The 21,327-nt window shown below is 36.2% G+C and overlaps 1 protein-coding gene across 1 annotated transcript in view; it reads right to left on the reverse strand.

Annotated features, from left to right (window-relative positions):
* The window catches only part of Cep128 (centrosomal protein 128), a 273,808-nt gene that overhangs the window by 222,858 nt on the left and 29,623 nt on the right, over positions 1–21,327 (reverse strand). Inside the window, exon 10 of the mRNA XM_048362214.1 lies at positions 14,744–14,860. Coding sequence (XP_048218171.1) covers positions 14,744–14,860 — 117 coding nt within the window. The remainder of the gene's footprint in view (positions 1–14,743; positions 14,861–21,327) is intronic.

Consider the following 21,327-nt stretch of genomic DNA (forward strand, 5'->3'; position numbering starts at 1 on the left):
TTAGCCTTTAAGTTCCTCCAGTTCAAGCTTATCTAAGCCAACGAGAGAGAGAGAGAGAATTCTTTTCAAGAAAGAAAAGACGGTATTCAAATTCTCAAACTCTAAACAATATCTAACTCTAAAATACTGAGGCAATTTCACTTACATTGTTCAAAGAAATGTATTTTCAGCATGATCAAGGAAAGAAAATTCTATACTACCATGTACATCTAAAACAAGCAAACAAAAAACACATTTGTGGGGCCGGGAATGTGACTTAGCGGTGTGAGAACATGCCTTGCATGCGTGAAGCCCTGAACTCGATTCCTCAGCACCACATAAACAGAAAAAGCCGGAACCGGCTCTGTGGCATAAATGGTAGAGTGTTAGCACTGAGCAAAAAGAAGCCAGGGCAGTGCTCAGGCCCTGAGTTCAAGCCCCAGAACTCATAAAAAGAGAGAAAAAAAATACAATAAAAACCACATTTGTGTAAATGAAGGTGGAATTACCTTAGTGATACCATAAATGTTTGAGATATCAAGGTAAAGGTGAAACTTCTAAAACTTGCTGCCATTTGAACTTACATATTTCCAGATGGAAGAGATAAGGACATGAGTAAAGTACAAGATGCCAGTTTTGAATGGCAACTCCTTTGTACAGCTACTTTAAAATAGTTTTTAAAAAATTTAAAGATGCCTGTTTTACAAGAGTATGTACATGCTCAATAATCCATAGCTTAGTTGGAAATAACAAAAGTTAGACATTATTTCTGTCAGCAATTGTAATCCTCAATATTTGTTAAAGGAATCTGAGGTTGTCAAACATAAAATTCACTTCATAAAATTTCACTTTAAGAATGGCTTATATGTCACTGGATTTCTACTCTCTCCTTATAACATTTCTTATTTCAGGAGCCAAGTGCTCATATATAAAAATTATTGCGGAAGAATACGTGGACATTTTCAGCTGACCTACTTCCCCCCCCAAGGAATGAGCAAACTTCTCAGTTCACTACGTCTGTATTTATGGAGTTGGTGACAGTTTAGGGTACCTGGAGCCAACGAAGCCAAACAAGGTCATGGGTTCAATCACCATGAGAGCCAATTTCCTTTGCTCTGCTCCCGGGCCATAATCTTTACCTCAATCCTTTGCCAAAGGCCACATGAGAGACGAAGCCAGAGATCACGGATGAATCAGCAGAAGTCTACTAAAAATAACTCAGAAATAAAAACTCAATCTCATTCTTCAAATGCTATTAAATTTGCCAATATGCAAAACAAAATCTTAATTACTACATAAAAAGTTGGTCTCCTAAAAATACATACAGTCTTTGATCTTCTGTAATTCAAAAACAACAATGGTAATAAGTATTACTCTCTTAAAATGCCATTGCTTTTACTGGAACAGATTATATTTTATTCCATCTTTTACTTAATAAAAATCTTGCAAGTAAAGTTAAATGTGAGCCCAACAAGGGCACTTTCCAGGATTTCCTACAAAATCAAAGAGCAAATGCTCTTAGCAGAGGTTGTTTTTATCTGAATAGTTTCCTCTCAAAAGAGTTGCAGTTTTATTAGAAATCCAGTGCAATCTGATATTTCATTTGACTTTCTAAATATAAGACCACTGACTTGGAATTGTTGACAAACAGGAGATCATTGGTAATTATGGAAATTTAAATTAGAATGTCTCAGGTTTGATATGTCTTTGAACAGAAAGCCTTATAAAATATACAACATCTTTGACTGCTCAGAGTTAGTGTTATTTTATGATTTGGTTGTTATTAAGTGTTTTCTAATAAAAATAAAACAGTATTAAGTCAATGAATACATCTATCTGTAGCAAAGTGATCTTTGTTTGCACAATATTACTATGCACTCAGTAGTTGCCCAATAAATATTAATCGATAATGATGGGAAAGGACTTTATAAACAGATGGTCTAGCATAAATTCACTGAAACTGTAGTCAGAAATATCCCCTCTTCAAGAAAAGAATAACAGAGAAATTAAACAGGTCCTGCACACAAAGTCTCAGTCTATTGTCAAGCAGCTGTTCTGTCAACAAGAATAGAAGACATTTTTCATCATCATCATCATAGCATTAACAACACTCAATGTCTATCTGCATATGCTGCATAAAGTAACAGATTCTTACCAATTTTTGTTATAATTTGCAATGACAATATTAGCAAGAGCAAATAAATACATAGTATGATGCATATTCTCTAATACTTAAGGAGCTATTGTTATGAACACAAAAAATGTATCAGTCGTAAACACAAATCATGGTATTAAAACAACATTTCTTTATAATGTAAACACCTACTATTTCCAAACAATCTGAAGTATTTTAAAGAACAATTATACATATCCTTTTATAAAAGGTGTAATAAAATGATGACATAATATAAAAACTAAATAAAAGCTTTTTTTAATATAAGTAACTTTACTAACTTTTCTGGTTTCCTAGTGGTGCTAGGAATCGAACCCATGACCTTGTACTTGTAAGCAAGCACTCTACTGCTGAGTTACACTCCCAGTCCCCAAAAAAAACTCTTAAAGAATCTAGAGAGCATACATAATCAGAATTGTGTTGGCAGGAGAAAAAAAAGGCACAAAGAAGGTCAAGAACCTTATGAACAATATTTCCAAACAGGGTAAGAAGGAAGAAGTGACAAGCAAATACATCAATGTAGGCAGACATCCTGAAAAATACAATTTCCAAAATTTGCTTGAATCTAACTTAACAGTGTAGATTAGTAAAAACAGAACTTTAGAGAAAGTTGAAGTGAGAGATGAAGAAGAGGCAGAAAGTGCATCGCATTTTATAATTAAGAACCTTCGGTAACATCTTATAATAAAGCAATGGCATAAGAAGACATTAGTGTTAATTATATAAGAGCCACACAGTGACAGTGCCACTGAAGATCCCACATAAGTGTTAATTATATAGAAAGGAGTTGATAGGCATTTCAGGGCAACTTTATATCATATCTCTTAAAACTGTACCCTTCAAAGGAATCCAATCGCTAACAAATGGCAAACTACTTCTAGGATGTAGAATATATTTATAAGCTTTCAACTTTTGTTTTATCATTATTAAATACTGAATATTCTTTCATAGAGCTAGTTTCCTCCCAAAACTAGAATGACTGGTAGAGGCTATGTCTGTAGCATCCATGAACCACTCAGAAGTTTTCTCTAAATTGAAATTCAAGAATCAAGTACAAATTTAAAACAGTCATTCTGTAAAAGCTCTTGCAATTTCTTTTCTAGAAGTTTGAAGGAATTTTAGCAGTGTTTTAGTGTCCTCTGAAATAATCAAAGTCCAAGAAAATAATAAGAAACAGAGTTGAATAAGGGACTAGAAAGAAAGAGGAGGTATTAAGGGAGTAAAACAAAAAAACAAAGAAGGAAGACTGCACACTTCAAGCTGTGCCAAATGGTATTCAAGCACCTTTGAGAGATAAATCCCATAATAACCAATCATTGTTTTTCATCCATTTCCTTTTTATCAGCGTGTTGACATTAATGGTTCTTTTTACAGCCTTGCAGAGAATAGTGTTTACTTCGTCCTTGCAAGGAAAAGAATAAAACAATGCATGGGCAACAAACATACAGGAGAAGGAAAACAATTAGCATGGCATAAAATGATAAGACAAGAGCAGTGGTGTGAATCAAAGCTACTGTAAGTCAGAATGTAAATTAGCATTTCAGCTACTGCCTGGCAAAGTAATGAACACACAGCAAGAAGCAAAGCAGCAGTTATAGGAACTTTCCTGGAAAGATTTGAAAACATATCTTAGCACACACACAAAAAAATGGCCTCTCCTACCCCTACTGTCTCCAAAAGGGCCTACACTATTCTAAAGTTGAGAATCATTCCCTTGCTAGATAACAATCATTACCAATATCTGTTTCCTCAAATGAACTGGGGTTCCTCCAATACCAAGACATTTTAGATGAGTTTCAATCCATACATGTCAGCACAGTACTGACTCATAGCAGGTATGTGATGGTACTGGTCACACGAACGGTATATTAAATCCTAGGTCTCACTCCCAGGAAACTGTGGGACCCATACGGCCCAGTAAATGAGCAGGCAAGATGACAGACCTAAGCACTCTTCTAAAATTTGACTATACTCTGGACAAAGATATATTAAATGATCCAACTTATCTAGTGTATTATTAATTACTTACTTATTAATTATTGTTTATTAATTATTACTTGGTTTCTTACTTCCTGAGCAATAAATAATACCAGTTTCAAGGGGGGGGGGGTAAGATTAAGGGTACTTAATAGAAATATAATTAGAAAGGCAACAAAAGTAGAGAGAGCTTGAAAACAAGTCTTTCTATCAAATAAAGAAAAAGAGATTAGCAAAGGGAAAAATGAAGAGCATTAAGACACCAACAGAAAATAAGCAGTACACCTGGAATGCATAGAGAACACTGCAAAAGGCAGTGGTTATAGATGGGAAAAGTGAGCAAGAGGAAAAAGAGGCTCACACAAAATTAAAACACTAGAAAACACTTTAGTGAAGCTCAGAAATACGAAAAGTGGGCAGGAGTAAAGAGAATATGTGATTCCAGTGAAGTGAACTCTGTGCTTGACCACATTTAAGAAGACAGAGGAAGGAAAACAGGAAGCAGGAAAGAGGGCGAAAAGTGTGTTGGAGGGGAGGGGGAACCTGAGTAGGAAGCACAAAGGAATAGCACAGAGGCCAGCCAGGGCAGCTGTGAGAGGTCTACTATTAAATGCAGCAGCTGTCTTAATAAGAAATGCTTGACGTATCATTTTAATTGTTAACAGTGGAAAGAAGGTAGCTTCAAATTTAAAATTTAAAACAGCGAATAGTTAATTAGATTTCTTTCGGTTGCAACGTTTATGTCAAGTATGTTAAGAAAAAAAAAAGCCAAGGGTATACATCTAATGAAAACTCAGTTTGTAAATAAGCTGGGCAACTTTAATAAACAAGTGCTGCTATCTTACGAATGATGGTTCAATGCTGCCGGCTAGTGGTGAAGGGATGTAATAATTCCCCATTAAGAATTTATCCCATGATACTTATCACTCAATCTGAATCGCTCAATGAAGGTCATGTGAAAAATCGACATTGAAAGTTGTTGCCCTTACACATTCGAAGCAAGCAAAGGAAAATAAGTGCATCTGCAGTGCCTTAAAAAGTCTTTACTAAGGACGGGTGTGGCAGTGTATACCAGCACACAGCATCCTGGAGGCCAAGACAGGAGTTCCAAGTGAGTTCCAAGACTGTGTAGCAAGACACTCTCAAATACAAAAACAAGAAAAAACAAAAACAAATCAGTTACCAGGGGGCTCATGCCTATAACCTCAGAGGGCTGAGATGGGAGGATCATGGCCAAAACCAGCCCAGGCAGAAAAGTCCATGAATGTCTTATCTCCAATTAATTACCAAAAAGCCAGATATACAGCTGTGGCTCAAACAGTAAAGGGCTAGCTTTTAGAAAAAAAAAAAAATCCCAGGGACAGCATTCAGGCTCTGAGTTCAAGCCTGTGTCCTGGCACAAAAATTCAATGTATAGCTTACAAAATTAAAAAAAAAAATCACTAAAGGAAGAGGTGAGCTTGGGAAGAACGGGGAATGATGATGAAAGGGGTGACACTGACCAACACATGCTGGGTTCATAAACTGCTTTGTACAACTAAAGATAATACGTGTGTGTGAACGTAAGAAAGAACTACATTTGAAAAGTTATGTTCTAAATTTTAGAATAGCCATCAAAAAAGCAAATATAATTGACAACTTCAAAGCCACCGTAAAGTATAAAAATGAATAATATAAAATACATCCAATACATCAGAAATCAATAAAAAGGGAGGCAGGACAATAGATGATAACATTTCAAAATATACCAATAATCACAATAAAAAATTAACTGACCTAGCCATTAAAAGGCAAAAAATTTACATAATGAAGTTTCTTTTTGTTAAGCTCAGCTCAAAATAAAATAAAACTATAGAGGAAAAATTAAAATAAAGAGTAAAAATTACAGGTCATGAAAACAGCAACCTTAAAAATAGCTTGATAGCAAACTAGACATCTGAAAATGTACAAAGAAGAAAGTTAAATTATATTCAAGAAAACACAGGTACTAAAAGAATAAAACAGGGGCTGGGGATATAGCCTAGTGGCGAGAGTGCCTGCCTCGGATACACGAGGCCCTAGGTTCGATTCCCCAGCACCACATATACAGAAAACGGCCAGAAGCGGCGCTGTGGCTCAAGTGGCAGAGTGCTAGCCTTGAGCGGGAAGAAGCCAGGGACAGTGCTCAGGCCCTGAGTCCAAGGCCCAGGACTGGCCAAAAAAAAAAAAAAAAAAAGAATAAAACAGAATTTTAAAAATTCACAGAGGGAGACTGAAAACCTTATTATAATAGAGGCTTCAGACAGATATGTCAAGTAAGAACAGAAAAGGGGACAAGAAATCGACAATCTTGACCTACATGTATGTATGCATATGCACACAGTAACATGGAAAAATATCTGTCAAAAGAAACAGAAAATATCTGGGGACCAGTGGCACATGCCTGTAATAGATACTCAGGAGGCTGAGGTCTGAGGATTGAGGTTCAAAGCCAACACAAGCAAGAAAGTCCATAAGACTCTTATCTCCAATTAACTACCAAAAAGCTGGAAATGGAGCTGTAGCTAAACTGGTAGACTGCTAGCCTTGAACAAAAAAAAGCTCAGAGACAACACCCAGAACCTGAGGTCAAGCCCTAGGACTGGAGCACACATAGACTCACAGACACACAAACACACACGGTTCAAAGCCACTCTGGCTACATAACAAGACTCATAAATGAAAAAGAGGAGGAGGAGGAGGAAGATGAGAAGAGTAGAGTGAAAGGAAACAGGGGAGGAAGGGAAGAGAAAGGAGGGGAGACAAGTGCTAATCTGGTGATAAATATACATATTTGCATAGTAGAAAAATAATTGTTTAGTATGCAATTCCCAAAAATAAGAAAAGAAATATGAAGATAAAAGCAGATTCTGATACAACAATAAACAAAGCTGGTCAAAAAAGAAAACCAATAAAATAATTGTATATTTAGAAAGCAAATGAAAAGAAGGGAAGTAAATAATACTAAAGTGCTTTTAAAAGAAAATTTCTAAACAGACAAAATAGGGGCTGGGAATGTGGCCTAGTGGTAGAGTGCTTACCTAGCATGCATGAAGCCCTGGGTTCGATTCCTCATTACTGTATACACGGAAAAAGCCGGAAGTGGCACTGTGGCTCAAGTGATAGAGTGCTAGCCTTGAGCAAGAGAAGCTCAGGGACAGTGCCCGGGCCCAGAGTTCAAGCCCCAGGACTGGCACACACACACACACACACACACACACACACACAAAAATAGAAGAAGAAAGGAAGGAAGGGAGAAAACAGACAAAATAGGGAAAAATCTAAAACCATCAATTATCAAATTTACAAATAATCAAATTATCAAATCTACTAAATGAATTAAAAGGTTATGTAAGCCAGTAAATGTTGAAATATCAACAACTCCAGGTATAATGAAAACAGCAGCTTAAAAAAAATAGTCTCTTTGTTTAGCATTTTAAGGAATCTCCATACCGCTTTCCAGAGTGGTTGAACACGTTTACATTCCCACCAACAATGTAGTGGGTTCGCTTTTGGCCACATCCCCTCCAGCACTTGTTATTGTTAGTTTTCTTGATAAGGGACATTCTTACTGGGATGAGGTAGAATCTCAGTGTTGTTTTCATTTGCATTTCTTTTAAGGCCAGTGATGTTGAACACTTCTTCATGTGTCTCTTGGCCATTCTCATTTCCTCCAGAGAAGTCTCTTTTTAGGTCTTTAGCCCATTTGTTGAGGGGGCAGTTGGTTCTTTGAGGATTTGTTTTGGAGGAATCTAATTTTTTAAGTTCTACATATATTTTAGATATGAGGCCTTTGTCTGTTATATGGCTGGTAAAGATCTTCCCCGATCTGTGACCCAGCAGCCCCACTTTTGGGCTATACCCAAAAGATTACAAGCAAGGCCACACCAAAGCCACCAGCACAACTATGTTCATCGCAGCACAGTTAGTCATTGCTAAAATATGGAACCAACCCAGACAACCCTCACTAGAAGAGTGGATCAAGAAAATGTGGTACATATATACAATGGAATTCTATGCTCCTATCAGAAAGAATGGCATTGCCCCATTTGTAAGGAAATGGAAGGAGTTGGGAAAAAAAAATCATACTAAGTGAAGTGAGCCAGACCCAAAGAAACAGAGTCTATGGTTTCCCTCATTGGGAATAATTAGTACACATCTAGAATAGTCCTAGCAGAAGATTCCAATAGCTCAATAGCTATGTCCATATGAACACATAAGATGATGCTAAGCAAAATGAACTCCAAGTTATAGAAAGAAGCAGTTTATCATTGTTGTTATTTTCAACAAACAATGTGAAATTATGCCCTTTTTCTTTTGTCTTTCTTTCCTGTGGTTTTACCCCTCATGTCACTGTAGCTGATTTTAGTACCCTGGATATTGTATATATGTGTATTGGAACTAGGGAAGGGAAAGGGAATACCAAAATCGAGAGACAAAGGATAAAAAGACAAACCAATGCAACAGCAATACTTACAAAACAATATGATAGTGTAAACCAACTCTACAACTCATGGGGTTGGGGAGGGAGGCAGGGGGAAAATGAGGGAGGAGGTAACAAATTGGATAAGTAATGTACTCACTGCCTTTCATATGAAACTGTAACCCCTCTGTACATCAGTTTAACAATAAAGAAATGAAAAAAAAATAGTCTCACGCTGAGTTTTAACAAATATTAAGAAGAATCTCTCAAGCAAACAGAACCAGGAAGTAGAAAGAAATCAATTCAATCCATTTTAGAGAGATTTATTGTGACTTTGCTTCTTAAATCAAAAAGGCAGGACAAAGACAATTATGAATTGTGGGGGTACCAGTGACTCACATCTGTAATCCTAGCTATTCAGGAGGCTGGGATCTGAGGATCTTGGTTCGAAACCACACTCTTATCTCCAATAAACTACTCAGAAAAAGCTGGCAGTGGTGCTATGGCTCAAGTGGTAGAGCGCCAGTCTTGAGCAAGAAGCTTAGAGACAGAGCCCATGCCCAAAGTTCAAGCCCCAGGCCAGGCAAAAGAAAAGAAAATTATGAACTGGTCTTACCAATAAGCATAAAGAGAAAAAAACTAAACAAAATAATAGCAAATTAATTCAGCAATGTATAAAAACAAAATGTATAAAACACTGCATTAAAATGTGTGAGTAAAGCACATTATAACCAAAAAAAGCAACCAAGAATGCTAGCATGCTCAAGGACTTCGGTGGAGTCAAGGACATTTGTCAAGCACACTTCCACTTATCAACACAGACTGAAGAATTCTTTTGTCAATGAGGGCTGGAAAGAACTTTCCTAACATGCTACCTTGAGCTGCACTCAAAATCAGGATGCTGACATCTCAGAAACATACAAATATCACAATTCTTGCTGTCTTTTCTCTATTCATTATTGGACTTCAGACTCTAGCTGTGAGGGTAGGGGAGTAAAAGTCAAAACTCAGACAAAACTGAGTTCAGTTTTTTGGTGGGAGAAGGGGAGATGAATCTGTGTTTGAACTCAGGTATTTTCTTTCTAGGCAAGGGCTATACCACGTGAACCATGCCTCAAGCCTTTTTTGCTTTAGGTTATTTTTCACACAGTATCTATCATACAGTATCATACCAGACTCAGGCTCAGAATACAGTCTCCCTACCTCTGAGTCCTATATAGCTATGATTACAGATAATATTCCATGTCCAGCTTATTGATTGAGATGGGGGTTTCATGAACTTTTTGTCTAATCCGGCCCTGGATCGTGATTGTTTTAGCTCAGCCTCCTGAACAGTAAGATTACAAGCAAAGTCATCATAGTTGGCAATTGCCTTTAATGTCAAACGTCAGTAAAATTATAACTTAAAAAAAATAAAAGCATTGAGCAAGATTTTTAGATATAAAAGCCACATATAACACTAGCTGCATTCATCTATACTATAAATAACTACTTAAGAGGCAATCAAAGAAATATCCCATCCCTAAGAGGAAGGAAAAAAAGCATAAGGCACCTAGGAATAACTCTAGTAAAATATTTATAAGACTTTTAATGGACAATTTTTATAAAATATTATTGAAAAACATAAAATGCCTCCTCTTCAAACTAATCTGCCTACAATCAAAATGCTAGCAGAATTTCTCATGGATCATGTGGAAATATTTTTATTATAATTTACAAAAGATAATAGCTACAATAACTAAGACAAAATAGCATCAGTGCAGAGGTCCAAGAAGAGACCAATAGTGAAGTACTCAGAACACAGATAGATTCAACAGGAAACTAGTTATGTAACAAAAGCAGCATTTAAATTAGAGAGGAAAAAGCCAAGTATTCAAAACCCATGCAGTTCATTAAAAAACACAAATCCTTGCAGAAATTCAAATAATCTAAGATAGCAAAATGAGAAAAAAAATCTATAAACAAGAGATCTACACAAATGCAGATGGATGACAAATACGTAAGAAGCTGCTCAAATTCACTAATAAGGAAATGCAAATAAATGAGATTTCAAGAGTACTGTGGCTGAGCTCAAAAAACAAGTCAATTCCATAGCATTGTGGCCCTTTTGTTCAGAGCAAGGAAAAAACCAACAGAAGAGAGTGAGCCATTCCTTAAAAACTCCAAACAAGGACAGAAGACCAGCCTCTTTCCACCAGATCCTAATGATTGACACTGCTTTCATTAAACAAAAATATGCACCAGTCTGACAAAAAAAAGTTTAAGAATAATAACCTAGGAATACTAATAGGGAATATTAGGGGAAATAGTCACCCTAACCACTGCTAAAAAAAATGTAAACGATTAGAGATTTTTGAAAAACTAATATATGACATATTATGATTTACCAAAAAAAAAAAAAAAAAAAAAGCTTAGGTTAGAACACAGAGGACAAAGGCGCATGGTCTCCTGGATATGTAATTGTTGTGGGGGGTGGCGGGAGAACAGTAGAGATCATGTCTGTACAAACTTCTTTTCAAATGGTATCTCCACATGCTTTGGTCAGCGACTTTACATTAAGTCTCTAAAAGCAAACAATTACCTAAGTAAACATAAAAAGGTCTAGGATAGACCTATCAGAGGATCACAATAGCTCAACAGCTACAAACATATGATTATATAAGATGAGGCTAAGCAAAATGAACTCCAAGAGATGAAAACAGGAGGATTTTATTGTTGTCGTTATATTTAATGTATGAGGTGAATTTTCTTTGGCCTATCCCCATGGTCATTGTATATGATTTTTGCACACTGGATATTGTATATATGCTTAACTGAACTAGGGAAAGGAAAGAAAAATGAGGGTATAACAAGTATGACAAGAAATGTACTCACTACCTTATTGTGTAACTGTACCCTCTCTGTACATTACCTTGTCAATAAAATTTAATTTTAAAAAAAAGTTTAGGCATAGTAAATAAAGATTTCATTGGAATTTCATCAATACTGGAGAAACGGAGAAATGTACAATAAGTGCCAGTAAAAGGAAAAAGTGTTGATAACATATGGAACATAGACATATAGACATCTTTGTTTAGAGATTTTTCATGCTTTTATTTTAATAAAATAGGACCATAATATATGTATACTTACACATCATGCTTTCTCCTTTTACTAGTACTACCTGTATATTTCTCTACTATTTGATATGTGTTAGTATCATTAAGCAGTTGTACAAAGAGGCTTCAGTCCAACAAGTCAGTTTATAAATTCAATGCATCCGAATCCATAACTCCTGCCATCATTCTCCCTTATCTCTCCCAACACAACCCATCCTCAGAAGATACCTGCCCCATTTCCACGTCTACATCAAATAATGTGACTGCCTTTGCCCACCCTACTGCTGTCCATTTGTCTGTGCTCCCTCCCTCCCTTTGACCTCCCTCCACACAACATATTCCAAGTTCCTGGTAGTCATTTTGTTAAACAGTTTTTCCAATGAATGACACCACTGGAATCCTTCCTTGCCCATTTCTTAACTTTGGGATGCTGAGATCTGAGAATCATAATTTGAACCCAGCCCCAGTAGAAAATTCCATGAAACTCTTAGCTCCAGTTAACCATTAATAAGCCAGAAGTAGAGCTGTGGCTCAAATGGTAGAGCACCGGCCTTGAGTGAAAAAGCCAAATAAGAGCTTGAGGCCCTAAATTCAAGCCCCAGTTATTTTACTAACTTTGAAATGTACACTTCTTTCAAGAATATAAAAGATCAGAGTGGCTGAAATCCACTGAATTCAAATTCTCACCACAGCAGCACACAAAATACATCCATGATTATTACCATAGAATATAGAAATTTCCATAACTTTTTAATGTGTATAAAGAAAGCAAAGCTTTTTTTTTCTCTCCTTAAACATGGCCTTTCCAGAACAGTCTTAGCCATTTAACTTGGGAGCAGGAAGAATCCTAAATCAACCTTTTTCTGTTTCCCCTGCACTGTTTATAATCCAAAACCACCTTTTAAAAATGTATAGGTCACTGATTATATTAAAGTGACAAAATATGAAATTAAATATCTCTTATCAACAGTGATCCTCTATTGTATTACCACGGATGGAATTCCAAATCACAGCTCAAGCTTTTAGTGAAATTGACAATTACAGTGCAAACAGGCAGGCTCTGATTCTCAAGAACAGGGATGGGAAGCAATCTTCCTCTCCCCCTTTCTTTGTAATTTTGTGCCTTCTGCAAAGAGAGAAGGAAATAAGTACAGAAAATTTCTCTAATTTTCGCTTGCAAAAAAGAACAATTGTCTCTTCAACACTATTCTTATGTTCACCAGATGCAATTTTCCTTGAGAACAAATGTATAAAAATCAAGGTTAAAAAAAAAAGACTACCCACATGCTGTATCTAATTATTCAAGTATCCTTTTCTAAGTAATTACCAACCAACAGGCTATGCCTCCTTTTGTGAAATAGAGCAAAATGGAATTTTAGAAATCAAAAGCCGATTTTACTTTCAAACTTATATTATAATTCAGGGTTGCAATTTTTGTTCCTAATTTTGAATTGGCAATGTCTCCTAATGTTAAAAAAAAACTGCCAGTTGATAAAGGTTAATGATCTGCAAACATACATAAATGCATTTTTAGAACTTTTAGGCTGTCATTCCCTATGAAGAAAGTTTCTGATTTGTCTAATTCTTTTTATTTTTTTCTACTTTCTGTACTTTATGTATAAATCTAAGAAACACTTACAGAGGTTTTCAACAAATTTACTTTCTGTAATGATAATGATATAAGCGATACAATAAAATTAGAAGTCATCAGTCTTTACTAAGACAGAGAAAAATGGATAGATTGATCAAAGTCTATAACCTAAATAATATAGTCATGAGGAAAAATCAATCATCTCAAAATGAAAGACATCCTACAAAATAAATTGAGTAGGACCCTACAAAGGTATCATGTATGACAACTGAAAAATTATATGATTTAAGGAAATGACACAGACATAGCTAAATATTACATGTGAACCATGACTTCTCTCTTGTACTGAAAAAGAACGTTGCTAGCAAAATTTGCCCCAAATCTTTAAATGAAAGAGCATTGTAATGATATTAATTTCCTGATTTTGATCACTAAGAAAACATATATAACAAATCATAGTTTAAATATAAAAATATTTACACAAAACCCTCATCAGAAAAAAAATACGATAAATATTTTGAATTGACACAGAAAAATGATAAAGCAAGTCTGGTCAATGTTTAATATGGAGGAAATCAAAAGAAAGATTGCTTTAATTTTGTCATAAATCTGAAATGTCAAAATAAATAACACCTGAAGAGTAACATTATACTGCATTTTGAGTTGGTTTGATGATGACCTAATTCACGTGTTGGCAAACTTCTGGCAAGGGCCAGAGTGTCAGTCCTATGGCCCGACATTATACTTCATTACTACTACCTCTGCCACTACGTCACAGCAGTCCCCACCAACAACACAGAAATAGGCAGAGCTGTGCTCCAAAAAATCTTTATAAAACAGCCCATGAACCAGATTTGACCATGAACTATCTTTAAGTGACTACATGGTATCTGTCCAGCCTATGCCAAAAATAATGGGAGTAAATAAACTGCTAGTAAAATTTTCTGAATCCATACTATAGTCTAAGATAACTGCTTTAAGGCATTGATGCATTTCTCTATGCATCATGGAGAAAATGTATGTTAATGTAATCCCTCTTTCCACAGAGTAAATTAGTCACTCCTAGAGGAGTTTAAAAAAACCAAAAAGCAACTTACCAAGGTCACATAAAGGGCAATTATGAAAGAAGGTGGATCTGATCCTATACACGTACTATAAGAATGTTAAACTTTTTCTAACATGGGTTTATTAATTCATCATGTGCAACTAGGAAATTAAATAAATTCAAGATTTACACTCCCGGGGGCTGGGGATATGGCCTAGTGGCAAGAGAGCTTGCCTCATATACATGAGGCCCTGGGTTCGATTCCCCAGCACCACATATACTGAAAACGACCAGAAGTGGCGCTGTGGCTCAAGTGGCACAGTGCTAGCCTTGAGCAAAAAGAAGCCAGGGACAGTGCTCAAGCCCTGAGTCCAAGGTCCAGGACTGGCCCCCCCCAAAAAAAAAAAAGATTTACACTCCCAGAATACTTGTCACAAACCTCCTGCAGCTTCAAGGACATAAGTCCCAACTGATCCTGCCGTCTTTCCACCAACTCTCTTTCTGTACGCATCTCTCTTTCTATTTCCTGAAGCCGCCGCTCCACCCGATCTGCAACCTTAATATAAATGGAGAGAGAAATGAAGAGAGCTGAATTAGATTCAACTGAGGAGATACTGTGTGTCAGACGCATCACAGACTTCTGATTTGTCTCTCCAATGACTCTTATTAGAAAATACTTGACCTGAAAATTCACTGGAAGTTACTAACAAATGCAGTCATTAGGCTCTAATTAATCCACACCTGGATCTCAATAACTGGACTGGATTTTTTTCAAAGGACAATATAATAATTCAATTACTAGAGTTCAAAGTAATATACTAGAAAAGAGTGCCCTCTGGTGATTTAGAGTAAAATGCCAGTTGTGCCAACAATAGCATTTATTATCTAATTAATGATAAACTGCTTATAGTTTGTTTTTGTTCTTTATTATCCATGTGGATAACCTGCCTCAGAAGGTAGTGATGTTTATGTGTAACTAGTAATTACAAGTGTTTTTCATTAGCTTCTCAGTCTTTTAAACTGTAATCTGCTATAAATATTGAGCTGCAAAAGAGCAAATACTAAAGGCAAACTGGAAACTGGTTAGTTTGGATTCTAAAAGGGAAGAATTTTTAGTTCTGACACTAGATTTTCCTTCACTAAAAATTGCCCAAATTCAAACCCATATCATATAGATTATATAGTTCTCTAAATAAAATTTACATCATTTGACAATGTATTTGGTAAATACAAACATTCTGTCCTCATTTAAAAGAAGTAATAAGCCAAGCACTGTTGGCTCACACCTGTAATCTTAACTACTCAGGAGGCTGAGATCTGAGGATCCCAGTTCAAAGCCAGCCCAGGCAGAAAAATCCCCATGAGACTCTTATCTCCAATTAACCACCAGAAAACTGGAAGTGGCGCTGTGGTTCAAAGAGGTGAGGTACTAGTCTTGAACAAAAGTACTCAAGGATAGCATATAGGCCCTGAGTTCAAGCCCCACAACAGACAAAAAAGAAGTAATAAATACAACCTTATTACTAAAAAATGTATTGCCATCAATTCTGTGTTTGACAAGAAACCAAGAAAGGTCTGGTTATCAGGGACCTCGCTGGGGTAGTGAAATATTTTAAACTAGATTGTGTAAGGTTGCATACTTAGCAAATTTATTAAAAATCACAAAGTTATACAGATTAATTTGATCATAAATTATAACATCATCAACTGGTACTTTTATGTTTGTTTTGTTTTTGTTGCCAGTCCTGGGGCGTGGACTCAGGGCCTGAGCACTGTCCCTGGCTTCTTTTTGCTCAAGGCTAGCACTCTACCTCTTGAGCCATAGCACCACTTCTGGCTTTTTTCTATATATGTGGTGCTGAGGAATCGAACCCAGGGCTTCATGTATATGAAGTGAGCATTTTACCACTAGGCCATATTCCCAGCCCCCAATTAGTACTTTTAAAAAGATGGATAGATATGTTTAATTAGACAATAAAGGCTAAGGGAAAGCAAGCATGCTATATAAAAATTAGCAGTTATACTTACTAAATGTAAGTCTTGGAAGTCCAATTTCACTGTTTAAAAATAATTAAAATACAGAATCACTCTCATCCATTAGGATGGTCACCTTGGAAAAAGTGTTTGAGATGATGAAGACAAATCAGAGCACTTCAGCTCTGTTGATAGAAGCAAGGAAGCTGCGATGGACAATAATATGGCTAATCATCCAAAAAGTAATATGTTAAGTATTATGTGACCCAGCAATTTAACTTCTAGGTTTAAACCCCAGTTATCTCAAACCAGAGTCTCAAAGGGAAAAGTCACACACTCAAATTGTCAGCAGCACTGAACACAGTAACAGTGTGCATTGTCAAGAGCCAAAAGAAGGAAGTACCAAGCAGGTTAAAAAAAATGTGTGGGCTGGGGATATAGCCTAGTGGCAAGAGTGCCTGCCTCGGATACACGAGGCCCTAGGTTTGATTCCCCAGCACCACATATACAGAAAACGGCCAGAAGCGGCGCTGTGGCTCAAGTGGCAGAGTGCTAGCTTTGAGCGGGAAGAAGCCAGGGACAGTGCTCAGGCCCTGAGTCCAAGGCCCAGGACTGGCCAAAAAAAAAAAAAAAAAAAAAAAAAAGAAAGAAATTAAAAAAAAAATGTGGTTACACATTGTAATATTAGGCAGCCTTAAAAAAAAGGAGGAGATCCTGACATTGTGCCAAAACATGAATTAACCTGGAGGACACTGTGCTAAGAAAAGTTTAAAAAAAAGAAAAGGAAACTATCATTCTACCATATGAAGTACTTAAAAGTATCAAATGCTTGATGGTAGAAGAGTATAGTATCCCCTGAATTAAAAAGACCATATTTTGTACTGTACTGGAAGTATAGTATAAATAAAAGAATTCAAGTCACCTACATGAGACGATCTGGTATAACTAAAAGAATCTACAGTGAATCTTGGGTGAGAAACTTGAACCACAGAATGGAATGTGATGCTATTTCCTAAAACATGAAAAAGTAAAGTAAAAACAGTCCTAAATAGAGGGATATGGCCTTCTATATAATAGATGGTATCATATATTTATAACTTTTGAATCTAACAAGAATCACCTTAGAGAAAGCATTATTAACATTATTAAGCTATTTCTAACACCTAAGGGAAAGTAATTAACAACTAATACTAAAAAGCTCTTATTTGTCACAGTCTATATCAGTTATATTTAGTACCAAATCATCAAAAGTCCTAAATTTGCATGTCTATTTATGAAATAACAAAAGAAAAAGAAAAACTAGAAAAGCTTTTGAAGTTAGTATTTAATTCAAGCAGATAAAGCCAAAGCATTCTGTTCATGGGATTGTACTCCAACTTTTGAATATATTCATTGTTCAACTCTTTAACAATACCTAAATATTAAAAAAAATAAAATCCACTTACGTGTATACACACACACACACACACACACACACACAGAGGATGCATACATATATTGTAATACTCCTATAATCTATGTGGCACTCGTGCTATTTTCAATGTAGTGTTGACAGAATTCATATAATTTTACTAATGAGGTACCCTTCCAGAAACAGCTGAATGTTTATATTTTTATATTTAGTAGGGTTCCTCCTACAGCAAACTAAAATCAACTTGACTCTTTTTCTCTATAAATAATTGAACGAAATATATCACCCTTAACTGGGTAAAATCTAGACAACTAATGAATATCAATTTCCCCCAATTTGAGGCCCATTCTATATTAGTTATTTTACCACCACAACTAAGTACTAACAGAAAATATTCACCATAACATCATAACTATAAGTGGGTTAACAAACCAGATCATGGCATATGTGAAATCAACCCTTTTTGTCTCTCAAGAAACATATATTCCACAAGCTTTCAAGACCTACTGTAGTTACTGTGAAAATGCATTAATAAAAAATTATAAGCTCAGAATAATATATAATAAATGTGATCTACCCTGGAGACCAGTGGAGGGTAGGAGATGGAAATCGCGGTTTATTTTCTCATAATATATTTTAAGTATTTAAAAGTCTTCCAGAGCAAACATGTATTACTTTGCTAATTCTGCTTAAACTTAAATCCAGAAGGGAGAAACAGCTGTAGCCTCTGGAAAGTTTATCACTCAGATAACAAAACTTCTCTGACCGCATGCTATCATGAATTCATACACAGCACAATATGTCTAAGTTATAAAATACAAATGTTGATTTCAATCAGAATGAGTCACAAAATTTATACTGTACTCTGTGTGAAACATTGTAGGGATTTCAGACAACCATCTAAACATCAACAATATTATTATCAAGTTTTGAATTAGATAATTATTTTCAGTCGGGACTGCACACATCCTTACAAATCTTACTTAATGGGCTGAGGGATGAAGCTCCACAGCGAGGCAGTAGCCTCACATATACAAGGCACTGGATTTGAACCCTAGCACCACAAAGATTATTATTTATTATTATTAAAATCTTTTTTTTTTTTTTTGGCCAGTCCTGGGCCTTGGACTCAAGGCCTGAGCACTGTCCCTGGCTTCCTTTTGCTCAAGGCTAGCACTCTGCCACGTGAGCCACAGCGCCACTTCTGGCCGTTTTCTGTATATGTGGTGCTGGGGAATCGAACCCTGGGCCTCATGTATACGAGGCAAACTCTCTTGCCACTAGGCCATATTCCCAACCCCTATTATTAAAATCTTAACTTACAAGACAATATTAGCTCGACAATAAATTCTACAAAGCATAAAACTGCATCATACCTTGTTGTGAAAAACTTGTAGCTGTATAAGTCAGCTAACTACATAGTGTGTCCAACTTTCTGCATTTAGATGATCAAAAGTGGCTACTTCCTAGTGATTTGGAAAACCCACAAGTAAGTTGAGCACAGTGAGCATGACACCTGGTTTTGCCATCATAGCTTTACCTGGTGTGGAGCAATTCTTAATGCATGACAATGATGACAGAGAGGATATGAACAGGCTCAGGCTTTCACTGAATTCAGCTGCCTGCTTCTACACAGAGTCTTACACTGTGAATATACAGTGACGCTCTCCAATACATGTGACATAACAGTCATACATATCCAAATTCAAAACATAGACTGACAAATTCAAACAATAGCATGGGGTAAAACTGGCTGTAACTGTAGTTCACTCGGTTCAATGAGGACCTGAGCAGGATACTAAAGGTATCTGAGTATGGACCAAAGCCTTTCTATAAACATACTCACAAATTATATATCTATGCAACAAGTAAAAGAAGACTCTTGCAATAGCTAAAACAAAATTTGTAAAAATCGCGTGCATTAAAATATAGAACAATTCTAATTGCTTGGAAGGCTAAGATTGGGAAGATCACAGTTTTGAGACCAGCCTGTGCTGGTTTGTAAGACCCACCTCAACCAATAGAAAAGACTTGGGTGCAGTGGCACAGACCCATCTTTCAGCTACATGCAAATATGAAAAGGAAGGTGGTAGTCCAGATTAGTCTACGTGAAAAACAAGACACTATTCAAAACCTAACGAGAGCAAATAGAACCCAGGGCATCGCTGTCTAGAAAACACAAGGGCTTGAGTTCAAATATCAGTACCACCTAAAGAACAGCAATTTTTGTTTTAAGTAGCAAATAAAGTAATGGAATTTAAAACATATGAAAGGTTCAGAGGACTTCATTTAAAAAAAAATCATAGACTAGAGGCAGAAGTTGGTAGCTCTTGTCTGCAACCTTAGCTACTCAGAGACTGAAATCTGAGGATCATGTTAACGGCAGTCTGGGTAGGTAAATCCATGATATTTTATCTTCACTTGACCACTAGAAAGCTGGAAGTGGAGGTGTGGCTCAAGTGTGACAGAACTAACCTTGAGCGAAAAGTCTTAAGGGACAGTATCCAGGCCCTGAGTTCAAGCACCAGAACTGGCACAAAAATAAAGGAAGGAGGGCTGGGAATGTGGCTTGGTGGTAGAGTGCTTGACTAGTATGTACGAAGCCCTGCGTTCTATTCCTCAGTACCACATAAACAGAAAAAGCTGGAAGTAATACTGTGGCTCAAGCAGTAGAGTGCTGGCCTTGAGCAAAATCAGCTCAGGGACAGTGCCTAGACCCTGAGTTCAGGCCCTAGGACTGGCAAAAAAAAAATTTTTAATTAAAATAAAGAAGGGAGGGAGGGAGGGAGGATGGGAGGGGGGAAAAAGAAAGGGAAGAAAGAAAATAGAACACATTCATCTCTTGGCACATGTAGCCAATAATTTGCATTCCAAAGTGAACCCAATCTATGGGAGGAACTCTAATCAAATGATCAAATGGAGAAAAATTATCTACTTTTACCAAAAAACCCAAGTTGAATAAAGGATTTTAGGAGAAGAAAAAATTGTACTAACCTTCCTTTTCTTGAAATAACAAAAGATGTGGGAACTAAATACATACCCATTGCTCCTAAAGTTGACAAATTCACTGATAATTTCATTGAGTTTAGTGACAATTTCTATTGATGTTTTTCCCCCAGAGATTATAATACTTGATGGTGGGAAACAATGAACACGATATACTGTGCTCTTTATATTTTAACTTATTCTACCAAAGATAGTAATTATATTTAAAATAAATAAATAGATGATGAATGTCAACCATCCATGTTTGAAATAATGAAACTTGAGAATTCAGAATTTTTCAACTATATCCAACAAACCACCCAACACGAGGTCTTGGCAGCACTGTGATCACACACCTATGTGACCAGGGAGAGATGCCCAACCTGTATTTCCAGCACTTCTGAGGCTGCCGCGGGAGAATCGTGATTCTCTGGGCTTGGTGAGGAGACCTTGTCTCAAAAACAGAGTAAAATTTAAAAGAAATTTAAAAAATCAAATCTCCAATATGCTAGGCTACTAATGTGATATTTCAACTTTAGATTTCTAAAATTTATGAACATTTTATATATGGTACAAGAAAAGATTTTTCGACAAAAGGGTATAGCACTTCAACAATTAAATCCTGAGGAACTGATTAGGACTAATACAGCCAC

Source organism: Perognathus longimembris, chromosome 14, assembly GCF_023159225.1.
Source record: "Perognathus longimembris pacificus isolate PPM17 chromosome 14, ASM2315922v1, whole genome shotgun sequence".
Classification (NCBI taxonomy): Eukaryota; Metazoa; Chordata; class Mammalia; order Rodentia; family Heteromyidae; genus Perognathus; species Perognathus longimembris.